Below are 19,690 nucleotides of genomic sequence, written 5' to 3'. Positions count from 1 at the left end.
TTCCTGGAGCTGTAAAACATAGTTTTTACTAGTAAACAGAAATTACTCTAGTAATGTGTTTCTAATACCTTTGAAATCTGTCAGTTAATAACAGTAGGTTTTAGTTTACTCTTATTCTGAATGCTGTGTTTGACTGTGAAATGCATACAGGTCTTTATCAGTTTCATTGTACTGAGTCTTTTTTAATAAATGCTTTTATAAAATGGGGTTTAAGTGGCAGCTTCAACTTGTTAAATGAAAAGCCTGAATATCAGAAGTGGATATTTCTGTAGGCCCTTAGAGGTTTAAATGCTTTCTGTAGTATGATGACATAAACGCAGCAAACTCAGATACATCTGCTTCATTCTTTGCAGATCACAAATAAAATTTTTTCCTTTTTTTTTTTTTGAGTGGGACTGAGAAAATTAAAGTATATTTTAAGCTTAAGACTTAATAACACAGAATAAAAAAGAAAAAATATTAATGATGCTATTGTTCCAATATCCACTGACTAATTTGTGTTGTATGACCTGTCTCTGGGAAGGTAGAATTAACTATATTGGGAACTGAACTATAGAGCAGTCTGATGATGAAATAAGATTTACATAAGGTCTTGGTGGCAGAGTAGGAACTACAGCCAATATTTAGTACTAACCACCCTTCCACACCCCTGTTCTGTCTTAATTTGCTTCTCACATAAATGCTACGTGCCACCTAAAACTTGAGTGCTTTCACTTGCCTGCTTTCATTTGAATTACTGCAGTGCTTGCGAACACTGAATAACTGATAGACTTCATTGGCTTATATAAATGCACCTGACACAAAACAGCTAGTGAAATCAATTTTAATTGTCATAAAAGATACATGAAGTATTGCAAGATGAATGTTCCTGTCTTCTGGAAATTTTTATATTCAATACAGAGTAGAATTTGACATGAAAAAGACATGAGTTTTTAGCAAAACTGGAAAATAAAAGCTTCTACTGACAGCATTTCCATTACAGTACTCTTATGTGGGAGGAATACACATCAAGGCATTTTCTGACTAAACACATTCTTAAGAACAAAGGTGATAAGTTATAGATCACCACTTTTTATGGTATTTTTATGGTGGGTGCATATACTCTTATATAGTGTTTGTTCTAGAGTTGGGCTGAATTGAAAGAAAGTGTGTATTGTCTATCCTTTTTTCAGAACACACTTTGACTGTGTTTTGGACCTTTAACTTTCAAAGACTGACCTATATACTTCTGTGAGAAAGTAAAAGGATATGGCAGCCATGAAACTAGTCTTTCATGCTTTACCTGTTTACTTATCATCTTTCTTTTAAGCAAAGTAAAAACATTGCCAGTTACTAGAAATGGTACTAAGATATTCTGAATTTGATCTCCACAACACTCCACAACCTGTTCTTCTGCCCTTGCCCTACAATTACAGAACCAGCCCACAGACATATTTTTAATTAACTAGCTGTTATTTATATTCATAGATCACATGTGAAAGTACATAGAATTGATAACTGGATGGGAGGAATTGGGCAGTAGGTTGAAAATAACAGCAAAAAGTGTTTCTTTCCCCTGACAGTCAGCTCTGGTAAAAAAACCATTTCAATGAGTTTGCTGCAGTAACACCACTTTTTTTTTCCTCATTGAAGGTGGTGGTTCATAAGGCTGCATGTTTTTAATTTTTCTTTTTTTCCCCATCTTCTCAAAGACCATTATTTACATGTTAATCTGCAATGTAATTGCAATAAAGTAACTATATCCTGGTGATGTAAAACATTCCTGATTTGTTTCTTCAGCTTTCTGTTGTAAAAGTGTTCTTATCTAATGCATTTATCTGAGCAAGAAGAGCTGGAAGGGATCCATTGTGCCATGCTCTTGTGTGTGGCAAGTGGAGCAGGAGAGAAAGGAAGACACTTTGCCATGTAAGCTGCCAGACTACTGCCTTTCTTATAAGCATTTTTATCAGTTTAGCAAACTACTTTTTATAATTTGTTTTTTTTCTTGTGTGTGTAAATTCCACCTAATTGGCTAACACTGACTTAGCTAACACTGGTGCCTCCTATTATCCAGAGTATCACTGAAATATTTGGGGTATTCTCAACATGCAGAAAACCCTGAACACAAAAAACTGCATTTCTAAAACAGTAGTGTTGAAGGGGTTAATGAATATGAAAGCACAGGAAGGAACAGAAAAGTACTGCCTTGCCCAGGTTGTATCATTTGGGTGGGGTAGGCAGATGAATATTATGCTTCTTTCAAACAGTATGCTCTTCCCTGTAACTTCTTGTTTATTGTTAGCAGAGAGCCCCTGTATGATGTCTGCTGGTGTGAGTGGTGCCATCTGGAAAACAGGCTTCTGACTTGTTTAGAGTTCAGTCCTATTGGTTTTATATCAGGACAAGGAGATTAAGTAGTTAATTTTGCTTTGGGATGCTGTTTGCCTATTTTACAATAATATTTTTGCAGCTTTCTGAAAAGACCAAGAACTAAATGAAAATTGCTTTTCATTATGTGCCTTGTTTAGCCAGACAACATGTTATAATCTGGCATTAGTACTTTTCCAAGTGGAGCTTGGCAGACAAAACTGTGGCATGGTGAAGAAGAAGTCTTACTTCATGGTTTGCTCTTGTTAAAATACATCCATTTAATGAAAGCGTTGGCTTGTAGCCTGTTCTTGTTTGAAAATAGTCCCAGTACCAGGGGTGTTAAAGAATGTAAGTAGCCCTGTTCTTCAGGAGACTATTTGGAATGGGGTTTACTTCTTCCTTCCTCCCAGCTGCTGAAAAAGAACTGTGACTGAATGGCACCTCAGCTGGCAGGGCTGCTTTCCAGCTTCTGGCATTGCTGCTGCCCAAATTAGGCCATCTCATAAAAAGTCATCTTGTAAAAAAAAAAGTAGTAGTTGTGACCTTTGTCAGCTTTTCCACTAAATCTATTCTTCATTCATCAAGTAGCATGCAGCATGGAGTTCTTTACAAACACTGGATGTCAGATAAAACTTTCAAGACTTTTTCTTTATGATTGACTGGTGAAGCAATATGATGTTTTTGAAGAAAAGAATTGTTTAAGTGTATATGGGTACAGTAGATGGGAAGGGAGAAAAAAAAAATCAGGTGGAGTGTGGAGCCAGACAAAAAAATGGTGAGGTTTAGAGGATATAATCACTGTTAGTCTCTCTATGCTCTAGAGACTGAGGAGCTGAGCTTTCAGATATACTGGACATGTTTTAAAGGTCTATTAATTTTTCAAAACTCTAGGAAAGGTTCCAGTACTAAATAAAGAGACTGACAGGTGAAACACTGAAGTGCTATCAAGAATAGTTAAGTACAAAAACTGATCTGTACTACATGTTCTGTGTGTGCTCATTTATTTTAATGAATATTCCATTGAGAAAGGAATTTTGTGGAAGTAAATGAGAAACTGTAAACTGTATGTGTCATCCTGTGGCAGGTACCAAATAAAAAGTAATGGTAAATATGCTGAAGTACAGTACTGAGATGGAGTGTAAATACTGTAGTAAGTTAATTTCCACTGTTCTTGCAAAACACTTGTGTTGGATTTTTTAGATATGATCCTTTAATTCTTCAACCACATATAGCAATGATTTTTAAAATGCCTTAAGCTATTGGTACTAAACAATTTTCTTTATCAAATTAATTTATAGAGGGCATGAAGGAAGAACCTGAAGTGCTCTTTGAAGAGCTGCTTGAGAGGGCAAAAGCTGGAGAACCAAAAGCACAAACAGAGGTAATTTTATATGTTCTTTGTCCAGTCTTGTTTGCTCTTAATTCCAAAAATAGCACTGCCTGCTATAGAACTATTATCTCTTCTTCAGTTGAACCATGTCTGTTTTGTTCTTAAACTATTCAAACAAGGTGATGCCAGATGATTTCTCTGCCTTGAGAAATGCTGCTTGCTCGGGACTGTGACTGGCTTCAGGTCCATCTCCTGAGCAAACCTTTAGAACACATGAAAAATGGGGAGGGTGGGCAGAGAGCGTGGAGAAGGTGCAGAACTGCTTTTGCTTTTCGGGGTTTTTTTTGTATTGTTGTTTTTTATTTTGGCTTTTTGGGGTTTTTTTGAAAGAAACATGTTGGTTACTTGTGGAATAGGGGCTGTTAACTGGTGGTGGTTCAGCACTGCACTATGTACAAAGATACCAGGGCTCTTAGGCTGGATTCTGTGGAAGGAACATGAAGGAAGCACCTGCCATCGAGTTGCTTTAGCAGGGACAGAGGTTGGTTGGTGTTTTGCTCAGATACCATTTCTCTCTTGAATTAAGATATTTTAGAGAAGAAGCCCCTCCTTGTTTATTGAAATTAGCTGTGTTTAGTTGTTTAATGGCAGATAAAATTGAATTAATAGTAGCAATTCTGTCCCTGTGTTTGTTAGCACTTCAGGTATCTCTTAGGTTTTAGAAAAATTGTACCAGTTTTCCACTGCATTCCATCATCTGGTGTATTGGTCTAGTATAAATAGCTTAAAATTGTTTAGAAGGGTTTTAATTTGTGTTGAGCTTGGTTAGTATTTTACTTGAGCATTCTTTTCCAGCTTCAGCTTTGATGCTGAAAGGTTACAGTCTCCTACATGCTCATTGGTGGTTTGGATTTTTCCCCAAGGATCTCAACTCTTTTTGCAAATGAAAATCAAAGGCTGGGATGGGAAAAAAATGAGGAAAAAAATATTTTAAACATGGTATAAAAGATACGTCAATGCCAAGCTTGCTTCGCATTCCATCTCAACTTGTTTGAGGGGCAGACTGACCTTGGAGTTGTAACCTGAGACAGTAACAAATTCCTCACTCTGAAACAGCTGGTGGCTTTGTGGAGGGGGAAACATTATCATTTAGGGAATCACTGCTGTAAAATCCATGTTTTGGCTCTATTTCTCCACACAAAAGAAAGCAAACTCCATAAATATTCTTTCTAGATATAACTTCCAGTTGAGTAAGAACTCTCAGAAATACTTATGTACTCTAAGCCTATGATGCATATGTATGTATATAAATAACAATTTTTTTCTTCTTCTCAATTCATTTCACTTTCACTCCCTTCCTTTAGCTCCATAACTGTACATTTTCTGTTCCCACACAATAATAGGATTCTTATCATAAAGGGATACAGCATGCAATTTTGCTTCAGTATGGACTCAGAATGAATTGACTGCCTGAAATGGAACCCAAAATACAGTCATTTCATTTCTATGCAGTCACATTTTATGTGACTTTTGGAGAGGGAATTAACTTTTAGTTTTTAAAACACTAAAAAGATACATATTTCTTCTCTATTGCTGAATATGTTCCTTTATAATCAGAAAAAAATCTATTTTTGTTTCTTACCATTGTAGGAGTATGAATGAGAGGTTGAGATGCCACTGTTGTGCTGTTTGGTAATAATCACAAAGTCAAACATGGGAAATCAGTCAGTTTATTGACTTGTAGTTATTACTGTGCGTTTATTCAAAAATAATTCTTCCATGACTATGGGAATACATGCACTCTGAGTGGCTGTCAACATGTATTACTGTAACATTTTGTAGGTTTTTTCATTCAGAAATAACTATACAGTAGTTATGTAAATGAAACACCCACAGCTGGAATTCTGTAATGGAGAAAAGGCAGCTCTGTGTCTTTAATCAGAGGATGTCTGCATTGGGACTGCTTGAGATAACCACCTCAGCAAAGCCAGAGATGGGAGCAACCTTTGGGAAGTACAGTATGAGGATGTGTGTTAAGCCATTACCAGCTATGACTTCATTTCACAGTTTTGGTTCATGGGAAAGAGAATCCCAGATTGCTTAAATGATAAATCTGAGGTTAACACCTTTTTCCATCAGGTCTTTCTCCTTTGACTGCTGCAGGCCAGAGCTTTGCAGCTATTTTCGTGTGGTTTGATGTAGGAGCTTTGCTATTAAAAGCATAGACAATGCAAAAAAACCACTTCTGTCATAAAACAGGTGATATGCTGTCATTTTGCCAGTGCAGTAGCCTTGTGGGGTATGACTAGTCTCAGGGTCTGCTAGCTGATGTTGGAATACGAGTTTCTATGTCCAGGAGGCCCTTAGAAACTTAAGAGCTGCATCATTAAATGCTGCTACTCTTGAAGCTTTGCTCAAAATCTTAATGGCTATAAATATAAACACGCTCAAGAAACAACTGATCTTCTCAGATGGATGTTATTTACCATGTAACTTGTTTAAGCAATTCCTTTGTGAAGTAAATAGCTGAAGGTATATCTGCAGTTGGGTGAGAAATTACCAGGCAATTGCTGATTTTTTTAATTTTTTTTTAAAAATCTTGCACACTCTTTCCTTGTTGTGCCACTGTATTGGTGCACCTCCTGTTGAACTCTGGCGTGACTTTGCAGTCAGTCTTTAGTTCTGACTTTTGGATTACTTAGTCCATTTTTCTTATTATTTCTGTGTGATTTGGAGCAGCTTCATTGTATGTGCTGTGGGTTTAATCACTGATGTCTACCCAGTAACTGTCTGTGTAGAAGTTGTTGGAGCACTAACTTAAGTGTGTGAAACAATTTAAAAGGCTAGAGACATAAACTTCACTGGAAGAAAAAAGACCTTTTTGATTATCTCAGTGCATTTAGTCTATATAAGAATAATGTGAATTATTAATCTTTTGACAGTATTTCTTTAGTCACCTTTAACGGCAGTACCAAAGTTTCAGAGAAACTGTCAAACAGGTTTTTTTTCAGCAAATAATACAGTGGACTTAGGGAGCTAGACTGTTAAGGTATTACATTAATTGCTCCTAAAATGTAGCTCAAGTGACATTAGGGAGAGAGGAAGTGCAGTGAGCTAAGCAAAAACATTTCCCAGTTTCTCCAGGTATGCCAATAAAATGTCCAGCAGTTTTGGTCATTTTCTGCCATGTAATGTTTTGTTGCCTTGTGTTGTGATAGGCAGAAGTGTTTCATACTATTGCATAAATATATTTGCTAGTCTATTATCATCTATTTCAATTTTTAGAAGGAAGAAAAAAGGTGGTGGTTTTTTCATATCTGTAAAACAGTAATATAGGCAGCTGCTTGGTAATTTCTGTAATCCTGAACAGGAAGATTTTGATATGATATTTCACTGAATTTATTTGATGCTTAAGCAGTATTAGTTTTATTCCATTCACTAAGTAATCATGAATTTGCTTTGGCAAACTACTCTGAGTCAGGGACAGCACTGCTTGAAGCCTGCTTTTGTGTCAAGGCCTTGTCAGTAACTTCCTCTGAATTTCAGAATGTGCCATATTACACTTATTTTTTCTGTTTCTCCAATGAGGCCAGCAGTGTTGTCTGGTCATTCGTCATAGGAGGAAAAGAATTCAAGAAAACTTTTAACATGAGGAGGTTTACCTGATCCCGCTAGATACCTGAAGACCAACTGCAACTAATTCGTTGACCTGGCCAAATGTGTTGCAATTCCTTCTTGCTTTCAGTTCTTTCAGATCTTTCCATGCAGAAGATCAACTTACAGCTATGTTCTTTAGTGCTAGGAGCAAATGTGACCTTTTGTTCAGAGAGAATTTATTTTAGCTGAGTGCTGGGGGTTGGGAGGGGAGAGAGAGATGCAGAGAGAGAAAGAGTGTATTGCAGTAATTGAAGGAATTTTGTTTTCTGTTTATTCTAGGTGGGGAAACACTACTTGAGATTAGCAGAAGAGGAGGATGAAGAACTTAACAATTGTAGTGCAGTTGACTGGTTCATCCTTGCTGCTAAGCAAGGTCGAAGAGAAGCTGTCAAACTGTTGCGTAGGTGCCTGGCAGACAGAAGAGGTATGGGTTCTCTGAGGCTTTCTGCTTGCACTTCCCACTTTATCTGAAATCATACTACATTCATTTTAACTCTGAAAAGAGGGGTTAAAATGTGATGGAAATTATCAGGGCAAAATTATGTGAGTAATTGCTAGCAGCCTGTTCCAATTGGGAATTTAAAAAGCATTAATTACTGATACTGCTTATTAAAGCATTTTTATTAATTTTTTTGCTTAAATTCCTTTATGAAATCCACGCTTGTTCTTCCCCTCCTCATCTTTCATTGAAGCTTCTTTTCTTTTACTGTGAAGGTCATATATAACCACACACCACCTACATATCTGCTGTTATTTCATTCTTTTGCCCCTCTCCAACCAACTCCTAATTGGTCTTTTTCACTGGCTTCTCCCACTAAGATTCTCATCTTTCTTCATGCTACTTCCTATGTTTGGAATCATCTCCTCTCATCTGCCAGCTCTTTGAACTCTTACATAAAGGGGAAAAAAAAAAAAAACAAACCAACAAAAAACCTCACTGACTTTCACTCAGTTCTTGCTGACCTTTACATGTCACCCATGTGCATCTACACTACCTTTTGCCTGATCTGCTGTACTTCAGAAGTAAAGCAAGACATAATTATAATGCATGTCTTGCACAGTCTTTGAAGTACAGTTTAAACTTAAGCAATGTGTTTAGATTTTGATAAGCAATGGGCAGAGAAGGGCATTTGAGTAATTTACTTAGGTGGTCAAAATGTGACTGAAACTTGAGAAGTTTCAGACTCAACTGAGAAAAATAAATTGTGAGCAAATCTGTCATTTCTGCATGGATGTGGGATAATAGTGTGTAATGTATTTTTTTCTTTTCTTGAGGCATCACCACTGAGAATGAGGAAGAAGTAAAAAAGTTATCATCTGAGACTGACTTGGAGAGAGCTGTGCGAAAAGCTGCCTTAGTCATGTATTGGAAATTAAACCCAAAAAAGAAGAAGCAATTAGCAGTTTCTGAATTACTGGAAAATGTTGGGCAAGTTGACGATGGAGGTTTGTTTATGAACTGATTTATGGTATTCATAAAATACAGACTTATGGGCAGAATACAACTAGAACCTTAAAGGGCTTTATAAACAATTAGGCATGAGATAATAGTAAATGTATTATCTACTTAAGAAAATATAACCATCTTAATGACTCTAAGTCTCTTTTAATAACAATGCCCTCTGGACCAATGAAGTTAGTTCGTAAGGGCCTGCCAACTCTTGCTGTAGGTTGTGATTCAGTTAAGCACTCACTCAAGTGACCAAATATTTAAAATATCTTCATTTAACACTCACTGTCCTTGGCAAAAGGTATTTTATGGCTTTGCTGTATTTGATTTTCTTTTCTTCCTATCATCATCCTGATGATACCATATTAGATGTTTCAGTTTTACCAAACCAGTCTTCAAGACACCTGGCTCACTCTGCCATCACAGCGCTCCATGTTAGCTATGTCAGTCCTGTTTCCTTTTCAAATACAGTAACAGTAACATAGAAAACTATATAGCCACTTCTTACCTGTTTGTATGCAAGTCTGTCTTTTCCCGACTCTTGAGGATGTACCATTCCCCAGATATTGCAGCTACTGTTTGATCACTTTGACTGCACTGACTTTCCCTAAACTTCTGTTATTGAACCAGATGGTGAGAAGCAACCTGGCCCAGTCCCAAAGTCCGTGCAGAAGCAGAGAAGAATGTTGGAGCGATTGGTGAACAGTGAATGTGAGTCCATGCTGCTGCTTTCAATCTTTGCCAGTGGTTTTGGTTTCTGTTTGGTTTTGCTAAACAATTTTGTACTGCCAGAGTAAGAATATATATTCTATACATATATATGTATATATTCTATATACATATGTGTAGAACGTTTGGATTGCCATAAACTGGCAGTGTCCATTTCTTGTATGTGCAAGGTAAATAACTGATCTGCATGTGAACTCACAGGAGACATCACCATTATAGTCAACTGCTAAGAGGAGTTTGCATGTCATTTGTTACTTTTATATTCTTGCCCTTTCAGCACTTAAAGGTCCATTCAGCAAAAAAGATTTTGCACTTTCAATATTTTTTTTAGTTCTAAACTGCAGTAAGCTTTATGATTACAATGATGGAATTAATTATGCAACCACTTAATGCAGACAGATTCCTCATTCTATTTGTCTTGCTTCTGTTTGCCCTTTCCTTATAATTAATATTTGTCTTTTCATATTTGTTCAATAAATGATATAGGAAAGATGCACCAAGAGATTTCTTTCATAATTTAGGAGCAGCTTAGTTCATGTACTAGAAAGAATTAAACCACTCAACACAGACAGGGTCAGATTTGTAGACCCAAATCTGTGAGTTTTGTAAGGTATGGTGGGGTGGGGGATTAGAATTGAAATAAAGTCCTCCTTAAGCTTGTATAACTAAGAAATACTAATGTGTTCTTGGGCTTTCAGGAGGAAAGTTAAATTGTTATATTAAGAAACTGAATTATCAACAATACAGCACATGTAGTTTTTCAAGAACAGTTATCTAACATAAGGTTCACTTAATCACTGTTGGGAAAACCTCAGTTTCTTGAAATGCAGTAGGTCATATGAAATAGTTCATGTGCAATCTACATCAGTTCTTGAAGAGCACTTTTAAATGTCACAAAGCGTGTTATTTACTAATACATCTGTAGCTGAGAATACGTGTGACTGAAGTGGTACATGGATTAGTGAGCCAAATCTGGGGGTTTGCAGGTTTAAACTCCGTGAAAGATTAGATTTACATTTCTTAGGTCAGTTTGTCCTTTACCTTTAAGGATTGTGTTCATTACACAGGTGATTTCTGAAAATAACGTTCCTAAGAAGAGTGGAATATTTCAGTCTTATGTTAACTTTCACAGAAGTAAAAGAGGAGGACCATGTGTTGTGTATGAATAAGGGAGGAGGTGACAGGAGAAATAATAATCTGGAGATCAAACCTCTGGTCGTATCAAACCTTCTGTGAGAGTATTGTCAGATGTTCTTGTGACTTGTCTGCTGTTTCTGGAAAGCTAGAAATAGTCCTTCAAGGATAAGACTGTTGAGTTTCATCGTCCAGTCGTTGTGTCATAATGCAGATGTATTGCTGTGTTGCACTGGTCGTTCTTTCCAGTCCTTAGCTGAACTGGCCTATGGTGCTAGTGTGCAAATCATTTTGTTCTGGATTCTTCAGCAATTCAGAGAGTATCAGAAAAGGAACTGGCAGATATGTTTTTTTAAAGACTTAAATGGTAGATAAAATAACGGGACAGTAAATGAACCTACATGTAAGCGTAGGCAGAAATTGATGTGAATATTTTTCTTTTTCTATGGTGGATGGAGGAGGCAGGGGAATTTGTCATAAGCACATTGAAGGAAAATCTATGAATAATAAAGTAGAATCTACAACACGTGCTTTTTATATCAATTCAAGAGACACTTGGGTGACAAAATACTAATAACATTTAAAAATGAAAATTTTTCATCAAACACTTAAAGTAAGAGTTAAGATGTTGCCTCTTCTCTAGAGAGCTTTTATCTTTTCATGGAGGAACAAAACAGCTGCTACTCTCCAGCATTTACTTCTCTAGTTCACTGAGTTTCTCCATTTATCTTGCCAGCAGGAGATTCTTCCTTCAGTTTTAAGACATTGACAATAATTGGAAGATAATCTTTAAGCCAGATACGTGTTTGCAGAGATATCTGATCTAGGTTATCCTTTATGGAGGTATAACCAGAAAATTAGAGGTAACATTGTCAATGGGCAGTTGTTGCATGCCTGAGAGGGTACATGTCATTGCATTGGATAGGCCATCTATACATAGTAAGTTAATAGCTCCTTCCTTCTCAGGATGTCCCGTGGTCCTTTAAAAGTGCCACTAAGGTATTTTTGTGAGGTTCTAACCATGTCTTCTTGCTGATTCTATACCAATAGGACTATTTTAGCAATGTATAGTATGTCCTAATAAATTCAGATGACACATTTCGTATTAGGCTTGAAACCCCACCAAGACAGCTAAAGAGTCTCACAGCCTTCTTGGTGCAAGCAATGTTACCTTACAGTCTGTGAATGGTAAGAATAGTTAGTGAAAATAAATCCTTTCTGGTTTCTTGGGAGGCATCCCAGATGGTATTTTGTGGGACATAAGGGTTCATGCAAGGAGGAGGGAGAGGTAGAAGTCCAAGCAAAAGGCAGCATCCGTGTTGTGAGATTAAAGCAAAAAATAGTTTGTAAGTTGCTGGTTTTCTGTTGAACTCTTTAACACTCCTTTTCCTGTAATATGTATCTTGAGACAAATACTTTATTTTGTTCTGTATCTACAGTGTTTTCAATATTAAATACTGGGATATTTCTATGTAGTTTCTATGAAGGTAGTGGTTTTTAAATTAAAAAATTGATAGGCTCAAATCCACTGATTTTAAATTTAATGAAGCAGTTAAATTTTCTGTCTCTAAAATCTCAAGCTAGTATTGAGCAGGTCAGCTTTAATTTCTTAGTATCAGCTGACTAACTAAACTTACTGTGTAGGAGGGGTGTTACAGATTTTTTTCATTCAATTCTTTCACGTATACAGCAATGTCATTTGCTTTAGTGTATGGAAGAAAAGTTGCTGTTAATTATCCTCCTTTACAAACTGCATCAAGCTTGTCTGCCACAGAAACTAGCTAATCCATGCTAATGTGAGGAACTGGCTGTGCAAATAGTCTGAGCCAGTGTGTAAATCATCTTCAGTCTTGCAGCTTCCCTACAGTTTTCAGAAGTAACCTCATGCCTCCCTTCTACTCAGAGGAGTGGATAAGGATCTTCTGGGGAAGTGATAAATTTTGTCTCTGTGTCAGCTGAGCAAAGTCTATTTTGTTGCTGGCTCTCTGTTTTAGATCACTGTTGGTACAGTTTGGGGAAGGCCCTTTGTATAGCCACATAGCATATTCAATTAATACACTGTAAGTAATCCACATTTAGTCTTGTAGATGTGAATAATTGTGTAGTTCCCATAATTATATGTCTGTAACTTCTGAAATTGGAAAAATGACTGTTAAATGACAAATTAGAAGTCAATTTTTGAGTTGATAATGTACAGATAATTCATTACTGTTCCTGTACAATTCTTTCTTTTCAGTGTGGCTGTTAAAGATTTCTCTCAAGCAGATATAATAGTTTATGATTTAAAACTGTGTGACCTAGTCCAGTAGTCTTTTTTCGTGTGGAATATTTGCACATAAGCTACATTCACTCACTCTGTTCTCCTCCTTAACTTTATAATAAACTTACCTGCTGGTCTGACAAGATGTAGTCATATATTGCTGGCACAAGCAGCTTGTTGTTTTCAGCAGAGACCTCAGAACAAGTTGCAAGATAAACCTGTGTTATCAGTAGTTCAGTTTTTGAAGACTAGAGTCTGGCAGGAAAGAAAATTAATATTCCAATTCATAATTAATACAATGTTGTGATGATACTATTTTCATTTTTTCTTTTTAGCTAAAAAATTTATTGCTTTGGATGACTTTGTTGAAATTACCAAGAAGTATGCAAAGGGAATAATCCCATCTAACCTGATTATGCAGGAGGAGGACGATGATGAACTGGCAGGGAAGAGTCCTGAAGAGTTACCCCTGAGACTGAAGGTAAAAAGGCAATACTGAACACATTATGTTGAGGAGCTCTTAACTTATACATCCCAGACAAGACAGAGGTGACTTGCACTTCTCTCTCAATACTGATGTTTGGTCTATATCAATCAGGACAAGAATTATTGCTGTAATTTATTTTTGGACTTGACTTCATATATATATATTTAGAGTTTCATATATATGAGTCATATATTTAAAAGAAAGAGATAATGGTTTTCCCTGTAAGAGGACAATCTACTTCATTACATCTCAGTGAGGATTTACATGTACTTGTCATTGCTACCTTATTTTTATTGTAGATGTTATTATATGCTTCATATCTTTCTTATTTAAACAGGAGCAAGCAGGTGAGAAAAATTACCCATAGCCTTGAGGCGTGAAAAGGTTCTGTTATGAAGGAATTCAAGAACGGTGGAACTTGCTGTTAGTTCCTACACCGATACTTCTCTAGGTAGTGAAAGGAGAAGGGAAAATAAAGGTGCATGCCTTCAATACTGGTATAAATTTTAAGCAAGGTAGGGGGTTTCTGGCTGATGACCTGAGAGTTTTCATTGTAGTGTTGTTGTCCGTTATCATATGGTAGGGAAAAAAGAGGGAGTGAGGTGTTTATCTTTCCAAGCTTTGGAATAGCTCATGTTCTGAAAGATATGCATTTATGAAGAACAGGGATACCTTCACAAATAAATAAGCTTCCTCTCAAGTCATTGTGTGTGTTGTCCCAGTTCATCACAGTGCACAGATATTTGCTGGGGGATTCTTGGCCTTTCCCTTGAACTGATTAGTATTGAAGTGTAGGATCTGGGAAAACACAAAAACTGTCAGGGGGGAAGGAGGTTTGATAGCATCATCTAATATGAAGTATCTGAATGTGTGTTTGAAAAATCACGTGCCTGTATAAAGTGTGTTGTTGGTCATAGGGAATGGATTCAATCCAGCAGTTCCTCTGTTGTCTGGCGACTGTGTTGGAAAATGCCACATAAAATAGGTAGAATTTTAAGATCCTCTACAGTTACAAGTTACAGTTTGGAGTTATAAGAATCACTAAATGTGCAGTAATTAGTTAAACATACTGCTGCTGCTTCCAAATGAGATTTTGACAGCTTCATCCCTAGACGCTTGGGAAGAATTGTTTAAAGACAAACCACAGCTGTAAAGACTTGCTGTAGTTGCCTATGAATCATAGGCACTACTTCCTGTATGCATAGAATGTATAGCATAATCCTTGCAAAATGTGGCAGAGTTACATCCTTTAAAGCTACAGCACTCACAGCTCAAATAATGACTTAAGATTGTGCAGGACTGCAGCCATGTAGTTTATCTTCAGTATGAAGCTAGTGGAGCAGAATATTTGACTAGGAAGCCATTTAATTATATGTGTCAAAGGTAATGAAATACATCTTTCTTGAAATCAAAATCGCCTCTGAGCTTCATCTGACTGAATTAATCAAAATAAAGCTAATAATCTCAGACAGAGTAATCTTATTTTATTGGCAACATTAGTCTGAAATATAAATCTTTTCATGTCAGCTGAGGTTAAACAACTGGTTGCTACTGCTTCAGCTAAGAATATCTGGGATGTAAAGATACAAAACTGCTCATTAATAAAATGCTTCTTTCTCTCTTTCCAGGTTGTAAAATATCCACTTCATGCCATTATGGAAATTAAAGAATATCTTATAGATATTGCCTCAAAGGCAGGAATGCATTGGCTGTCTACCATTGTTCCAACACACCATATCAATGCTCTTATCTTCTTCTTCATCATCAGTAATCTGACAATTGATTTTTTTGCCTTCATTATTCCATTAGTCATATTCTATTTGTCCTTCATTTCTATGGTGATTTGCACACTGAAAGTTTTTCAGGACAGTAAGGCTTGGGAAAACTTCCGTGCTTTGACTGACTTACTGCTTCGCTTTGAACCAAACCTAGATGTAGAGCAAGCTGAGGTGAACTTTGGATGGAATCACTTAGAGCCATACATCTATTTTTTACTCTCAGTATTCTTTGTCATTTTTTCCTTCCCTATAGCAAGCAAAGACTGTATACCATGCTCAGAGTTAGCTACTATCTCAGTGTTCTTCACAGTGACAAGTTACATGAGTTTAAGCACGAGTGCAGAACCTTACACACGGAGGGCATTAATGACTGAGACAGCTGCAGGTTGCTTATCCCTATTGCAGGTGTTACCTGGGAATTTTGGCTACTTGAAATTCTTAGGTAAAACCTTCTTTACTGTTCCTGTAGGCCATTTCTTTGTGATAAATGTAAGCATCCCATGCCTTCTGTTTTTGTACTTGTTCTATCTTTTCTTTAGAATGGCACAACTACGGAATTTTAAAGGCACCTACTGCTACCTGGTCCCATATCTGGTCTGCTTTATGTGGTGTGAACTCTCCGTGGTCATTCTGCGGGAGTCCTCTGGCATTGGGCTCGTTCGTGCATCAATTGGTTATTTTCTGTTTCTCTTTGCACTTCCGGTGCTGGGTGTTGGCATTGCATTAATGTGTCTTATCCACTTCATTAAGTGGTTTTTGTCTCTGGAGCTCATGAAAATTGTAGTGACCCTGGTTCTGTGTACTGTTCCTTTGCTCTTTCGGTGGTGGACAAAGGTTAACTTCTCTGTAGTTGAAGTGGTTAAATCGCTCACTCGAAGCTCGATTGTGAAGCTCATTCTGGTGTGGATCACAGCTGTGGTGTTGTTCTGTTGGTTCTATGTGTATCGATCGGAGGGGATGAAAGTTTACAACTCCACCCTGACGTGGAATCAGTATGCTTTCCTCTGCGGACCCCGGGCGTGGAAGGAGACTAACATGGCACGTACCCAGATTTTATGCAGTCACCTGGAAGGACACAGAGTGACGTGGACTGGGCGGTTCAAATACGTGCGTGTGACAGAGATCGACAACAGTGCAGAATCTGCAATAAATATGCTTCCATTTTTTATTGGCGATTGGATGAGATGCTTGTATGGTGAAACTTACCCTCTTTGTGATCCCAAAAATGTTACACTGGAGGAGGAGGAATTGTGTCGCCTGAAATATTTGACAAAGCATAAATGCCACATGAAAATGTTTGATCGGTACAAATTTGAAATAAGTGTGGGCATGCCTTTCAGTAGCAAAAACGGAACCAAGCCTATAGAGGAGGATGATATAACCAAAGATATTGTCCTGAAGGCAAGCAATGAGTTTAAAAAAGTGTTGTTGAACTTGAGGCAGGGGAGTATAATTGAATTCAGCACAATTCTAGAGGGTCGTCTTGGCAGTAAATGGCCTGTCTTTGAACTGAAAGCAATCACTTGCTTGAATTGCATGTCTAAACTCTTACCTGCAGGGAGGCATGTGAAAATAGAGCATGACTGGAGGAGCACAGTGCATAAAGCCATTAAATTCGCTTTTGATTTTTTCTTCTTCCCATTCCTGTCAGCTGCATAATGAGCTCTCATATTGGTTCAGTGGTATCTTTAGTGTACATTTACTGCATTTACACTACCAAAGGTTTGGCGTCTTAAAAGGAAAAAAAAACCAACAAAAATCCACCCTGCTGTAGCAATGCTCAAAATGTATGCTGATGCAGAGCATTGCTTGAGTTCTGTAAGTGTACACACTGTATCCTGACTTTAAACCCTGTATGACTGAAGTAATATATACTAGTTTAATATCGTAAATGAATGCAGGGGATTGCTGCTGACTAATTGCATGGAGACTGTTTTGTCCAAAATGGATATATATTTGCCTGTGGTACGACACTAGATGCATTCACTTTCTCAATGTTAAAAGCACTTTACTCTTTAAGTATTCACAATGTGCCCATTTGTATTTTCACAGGTATGATTTAGAATAAGTTGCTGACAACAGCTTATGTTGCATTTATTGCTTGTATTTATTTGGTGTTTTCTAGGAAAAAGTGATCTTAGAGTCAGTACCTGGTGGTGATATCTGCATACAGAAATCACTGTTTCTCTATTTGTCCAGAAGATAGTGACTTGTTTTTCGAAAGGGCACAACATTTCACACCCCAGCAAGGTTTTAAAAAGTCCTCAAGCTTCTATTTTGCATTAAATGTGGTGTACAAAAGTTTCTGTTTGTTCTGACTGGTTATGATAGTTACACTAAGGTATAATCCATGCTGGTGTGTGAAAGGCAAACACCAGAGAGTAAGGCTGGTGTTGGGATGGTACCAGTAATGGACAAGCCAAAGCAACTGAAACTGTACCTAAAAGTCTACCGTGGAAACTGAAATAGAATGTTTGTTTAATGATTTTTATTGTGCAAATAAACATAAAATACCAACTTGAATTAAATGGCTTCAACATTTGTTCATTATGCTTTGGGTTCTGAGCAGTTGTTTGTTTTGCTGATAGCAGCTTTCACTGAAAACTACAATTTAGAATGTTTAAAATGTTCTGGTGTGAGATACTTGAAGTTGTAATTGACATTTTTAAAGCCATCAGTAAAATCTGGTATGGCAGGTGAAGTTTTTGTAGCTGTGAAGTCTACACACACTGCTTCCCCCTGCTTTTGTTGTGGCTTGTGACCTTTACTGAGCACTGTATAGCTGTAGGTCAGAGATACATCACACCATTGATCTGTGACTACTCCACTGATCCTGCTTTAGATTCTTTTCTGCCTTTCCATATCAGTCATCACTGGGACCAGGGAAAAGGTTTATCAGTGAAAACACAATAGAGAAGGGGAAACTTTTGGGGACAGGGAGGCATTTGGCAGCACTCCAGCTATGAGCATCCTCTTGAACATCGCCCAGGGCTGCAGTTGGGAAGAAGCCAAAGGCACCAACAGACCTGCTGCCCAGTTCCCATGGCAGAAACCTTCACCATCCAAAGCCCTGTAGTCACGCTTCAGCCCATCAGAAATTACTGTGAAGTAGAATCATGTCCTCAGGGTGTTTCACTGTAGTTTTGAAATCTTGTCAACTTTTTCTGTTTCCATCTGGGGAAAAGGAGTAAGGCAGCAAGTAAATGTAAATTTTGATGTATTTTCACTTACCTAGTCCCATTTTGGCTGGAAATAGGCCAAACTTAGCCCTTTTGAACCTCCTTTTCTTAGAATATCCATGGGCTTTTTTTTAAATGCCCACCATTCTTCCTAGCTCTGAAATTAAAAGACAAAACATTATTTTTTAATTTTTTTTTTTCCTTTCATAGACACAATTGTAAAACTTCATATGTTTGTCAGGAGAAAAAGAGGCAACAGTCTTGGTATTCAGAACTAATGATAATATTTCTCCTTTTAGCTTTTATTCCATGCAAGGATGTCAATTTACTGACTTACTGTGGTGCATTTTGAAGGAGTTGTTACATATTCTGAAAAGACCAAAGTGACTGAAGTCAAATGTGGGAAGTTGTGCAAGAAGAAGGAGAGTTCTTTATTGACTTTTTTTGGAAAGAGTTGCTTTTTAAGTGGAGACAAAAGGTACCTCAGTTCCCATCTGTACCATAATAACAACTCTGAGACTTGTATTTCAGCCTTTTCTGAGGAAATAGGTAGAGGATATTTGCATATAACTGTTCCTTGGAAGGGGGAAGCTCCCTCAAGGATACTCATATCAATATCGGTCAGATTGAAAGTTATACAATTCCCCTTTATGCACTTATGTGGAAAAAAAACCCCAAACAAACACAAAGCCAAACCCTGATTTAGCTAGATGCAGGGAAAAATAATTCATGTGCCCCTAGTGAGGGGTTGATGGGGACACTTGAATTTGTCAGGCGCTTCTTTCCAACTGAGGTGGAAAGTTTTGAATGCTGGCACATCGGAGTCATTTTCCATACATTTTCAGCTCTTCAGTGTAGCCAAAAGGGACAGAACAGGTAAATTTGACTTAAAGACCTTTAAATAATGCCCTTTAATGCTAGTTCTTGATGCACAAAATTGAACTTGCAGTTCCAGGCAAGGTGTTTTTGGAAAGGGTACCTCCATCCAGTTCACATCTTGCAAGCAAACAGAGCACAAAATAACTTCGTTCCACTCCTGCTACAGCTCTGTATTCCAAACCAGTCCGTTTTCTAGGTTTGGGAGACACAGAATGTAGCAGCTGCAGTTAATTGTTTGATTAATCCTATATTTATTATTTTATTACTCAGTTTTGAAGAGAAACGGAATTATAAACACTTCCAAAGACGGGTACCCTTTCTCTAGGCTGATAATTCAGTCTTTTGAATTAGTATTAATTAACTAAAGAGGAGGAGGAGGATATTACATGGCTATTGACACATCCAAATTAGGTTCAGCTGTTCTTCTGTAAGCTCAGCTTTAGCATTTAGAATATACA

General features: G+C 37.3%; 1 protein-coding gene across 3 annotated transcripts in view; it reads left to right on the top strand.

The window, feature by feature from the left end:
- WFS1 (wolframin ER transmembrane glycoprotein) overlaps nt 1-17,697 on the top strand; it is a 33,527-nt gene extending 15,830 nt beyond the window's left edge. For all 3 annotated transcript variants that reach the window (XM_027642879.1, XM_027642878.1, XM_027642880.1), the window contains exons 3-8: nt 3,648-3,730; nt 7,616-7,760; nt 8,612-8,782; nt 9,417-9,497; nt 13,245-13,390; nt 15,025-17,697. In XM_027642879.1, coding sequence (XP_027498680.1) covers nt 3,648-3,730; nt 7,616-7,760; nt 8,612-8,782; nt 9,417-9,497; nt 13,245-13,390; nt 15,025-16,833 — 2,435 coding nt within the window. In that variant the 3' untranslated portion in view covers nt 16,834-17,697. The remainder of the gene's footprint in view (nt 1-3,647; nt 3,731-7,615; nt 7,761-8,611; nt 8,783-9,416; nt 9,498-13,244; nt 13,391-15,024) is intronic.
- The last annotated feature ends 1,993 nt before the right edge of the window (nt 17,698-19,690 follow it).

The sequence above is a fragment of the Corapipo altera genome, unplaced genomic scaffold, assembly GCF_003945725.1.
Source record: "Corapipo altera isolate COAL_440 unplaced genomic scaffold, ASM394572v1 22, whole genome shotgun sequence".
NCBI classification, from domain to species: Eukaryota; Metazoa; Chordata; class Aves; order Passeriformes; family Pipridae; genus Corapipo; species Corapipo altera.
The sequence above is the reverse complement of the archived record's forward strand: the minus strand, read 5'-3'. Positions and strand labels throughout refer to the sequence as shown.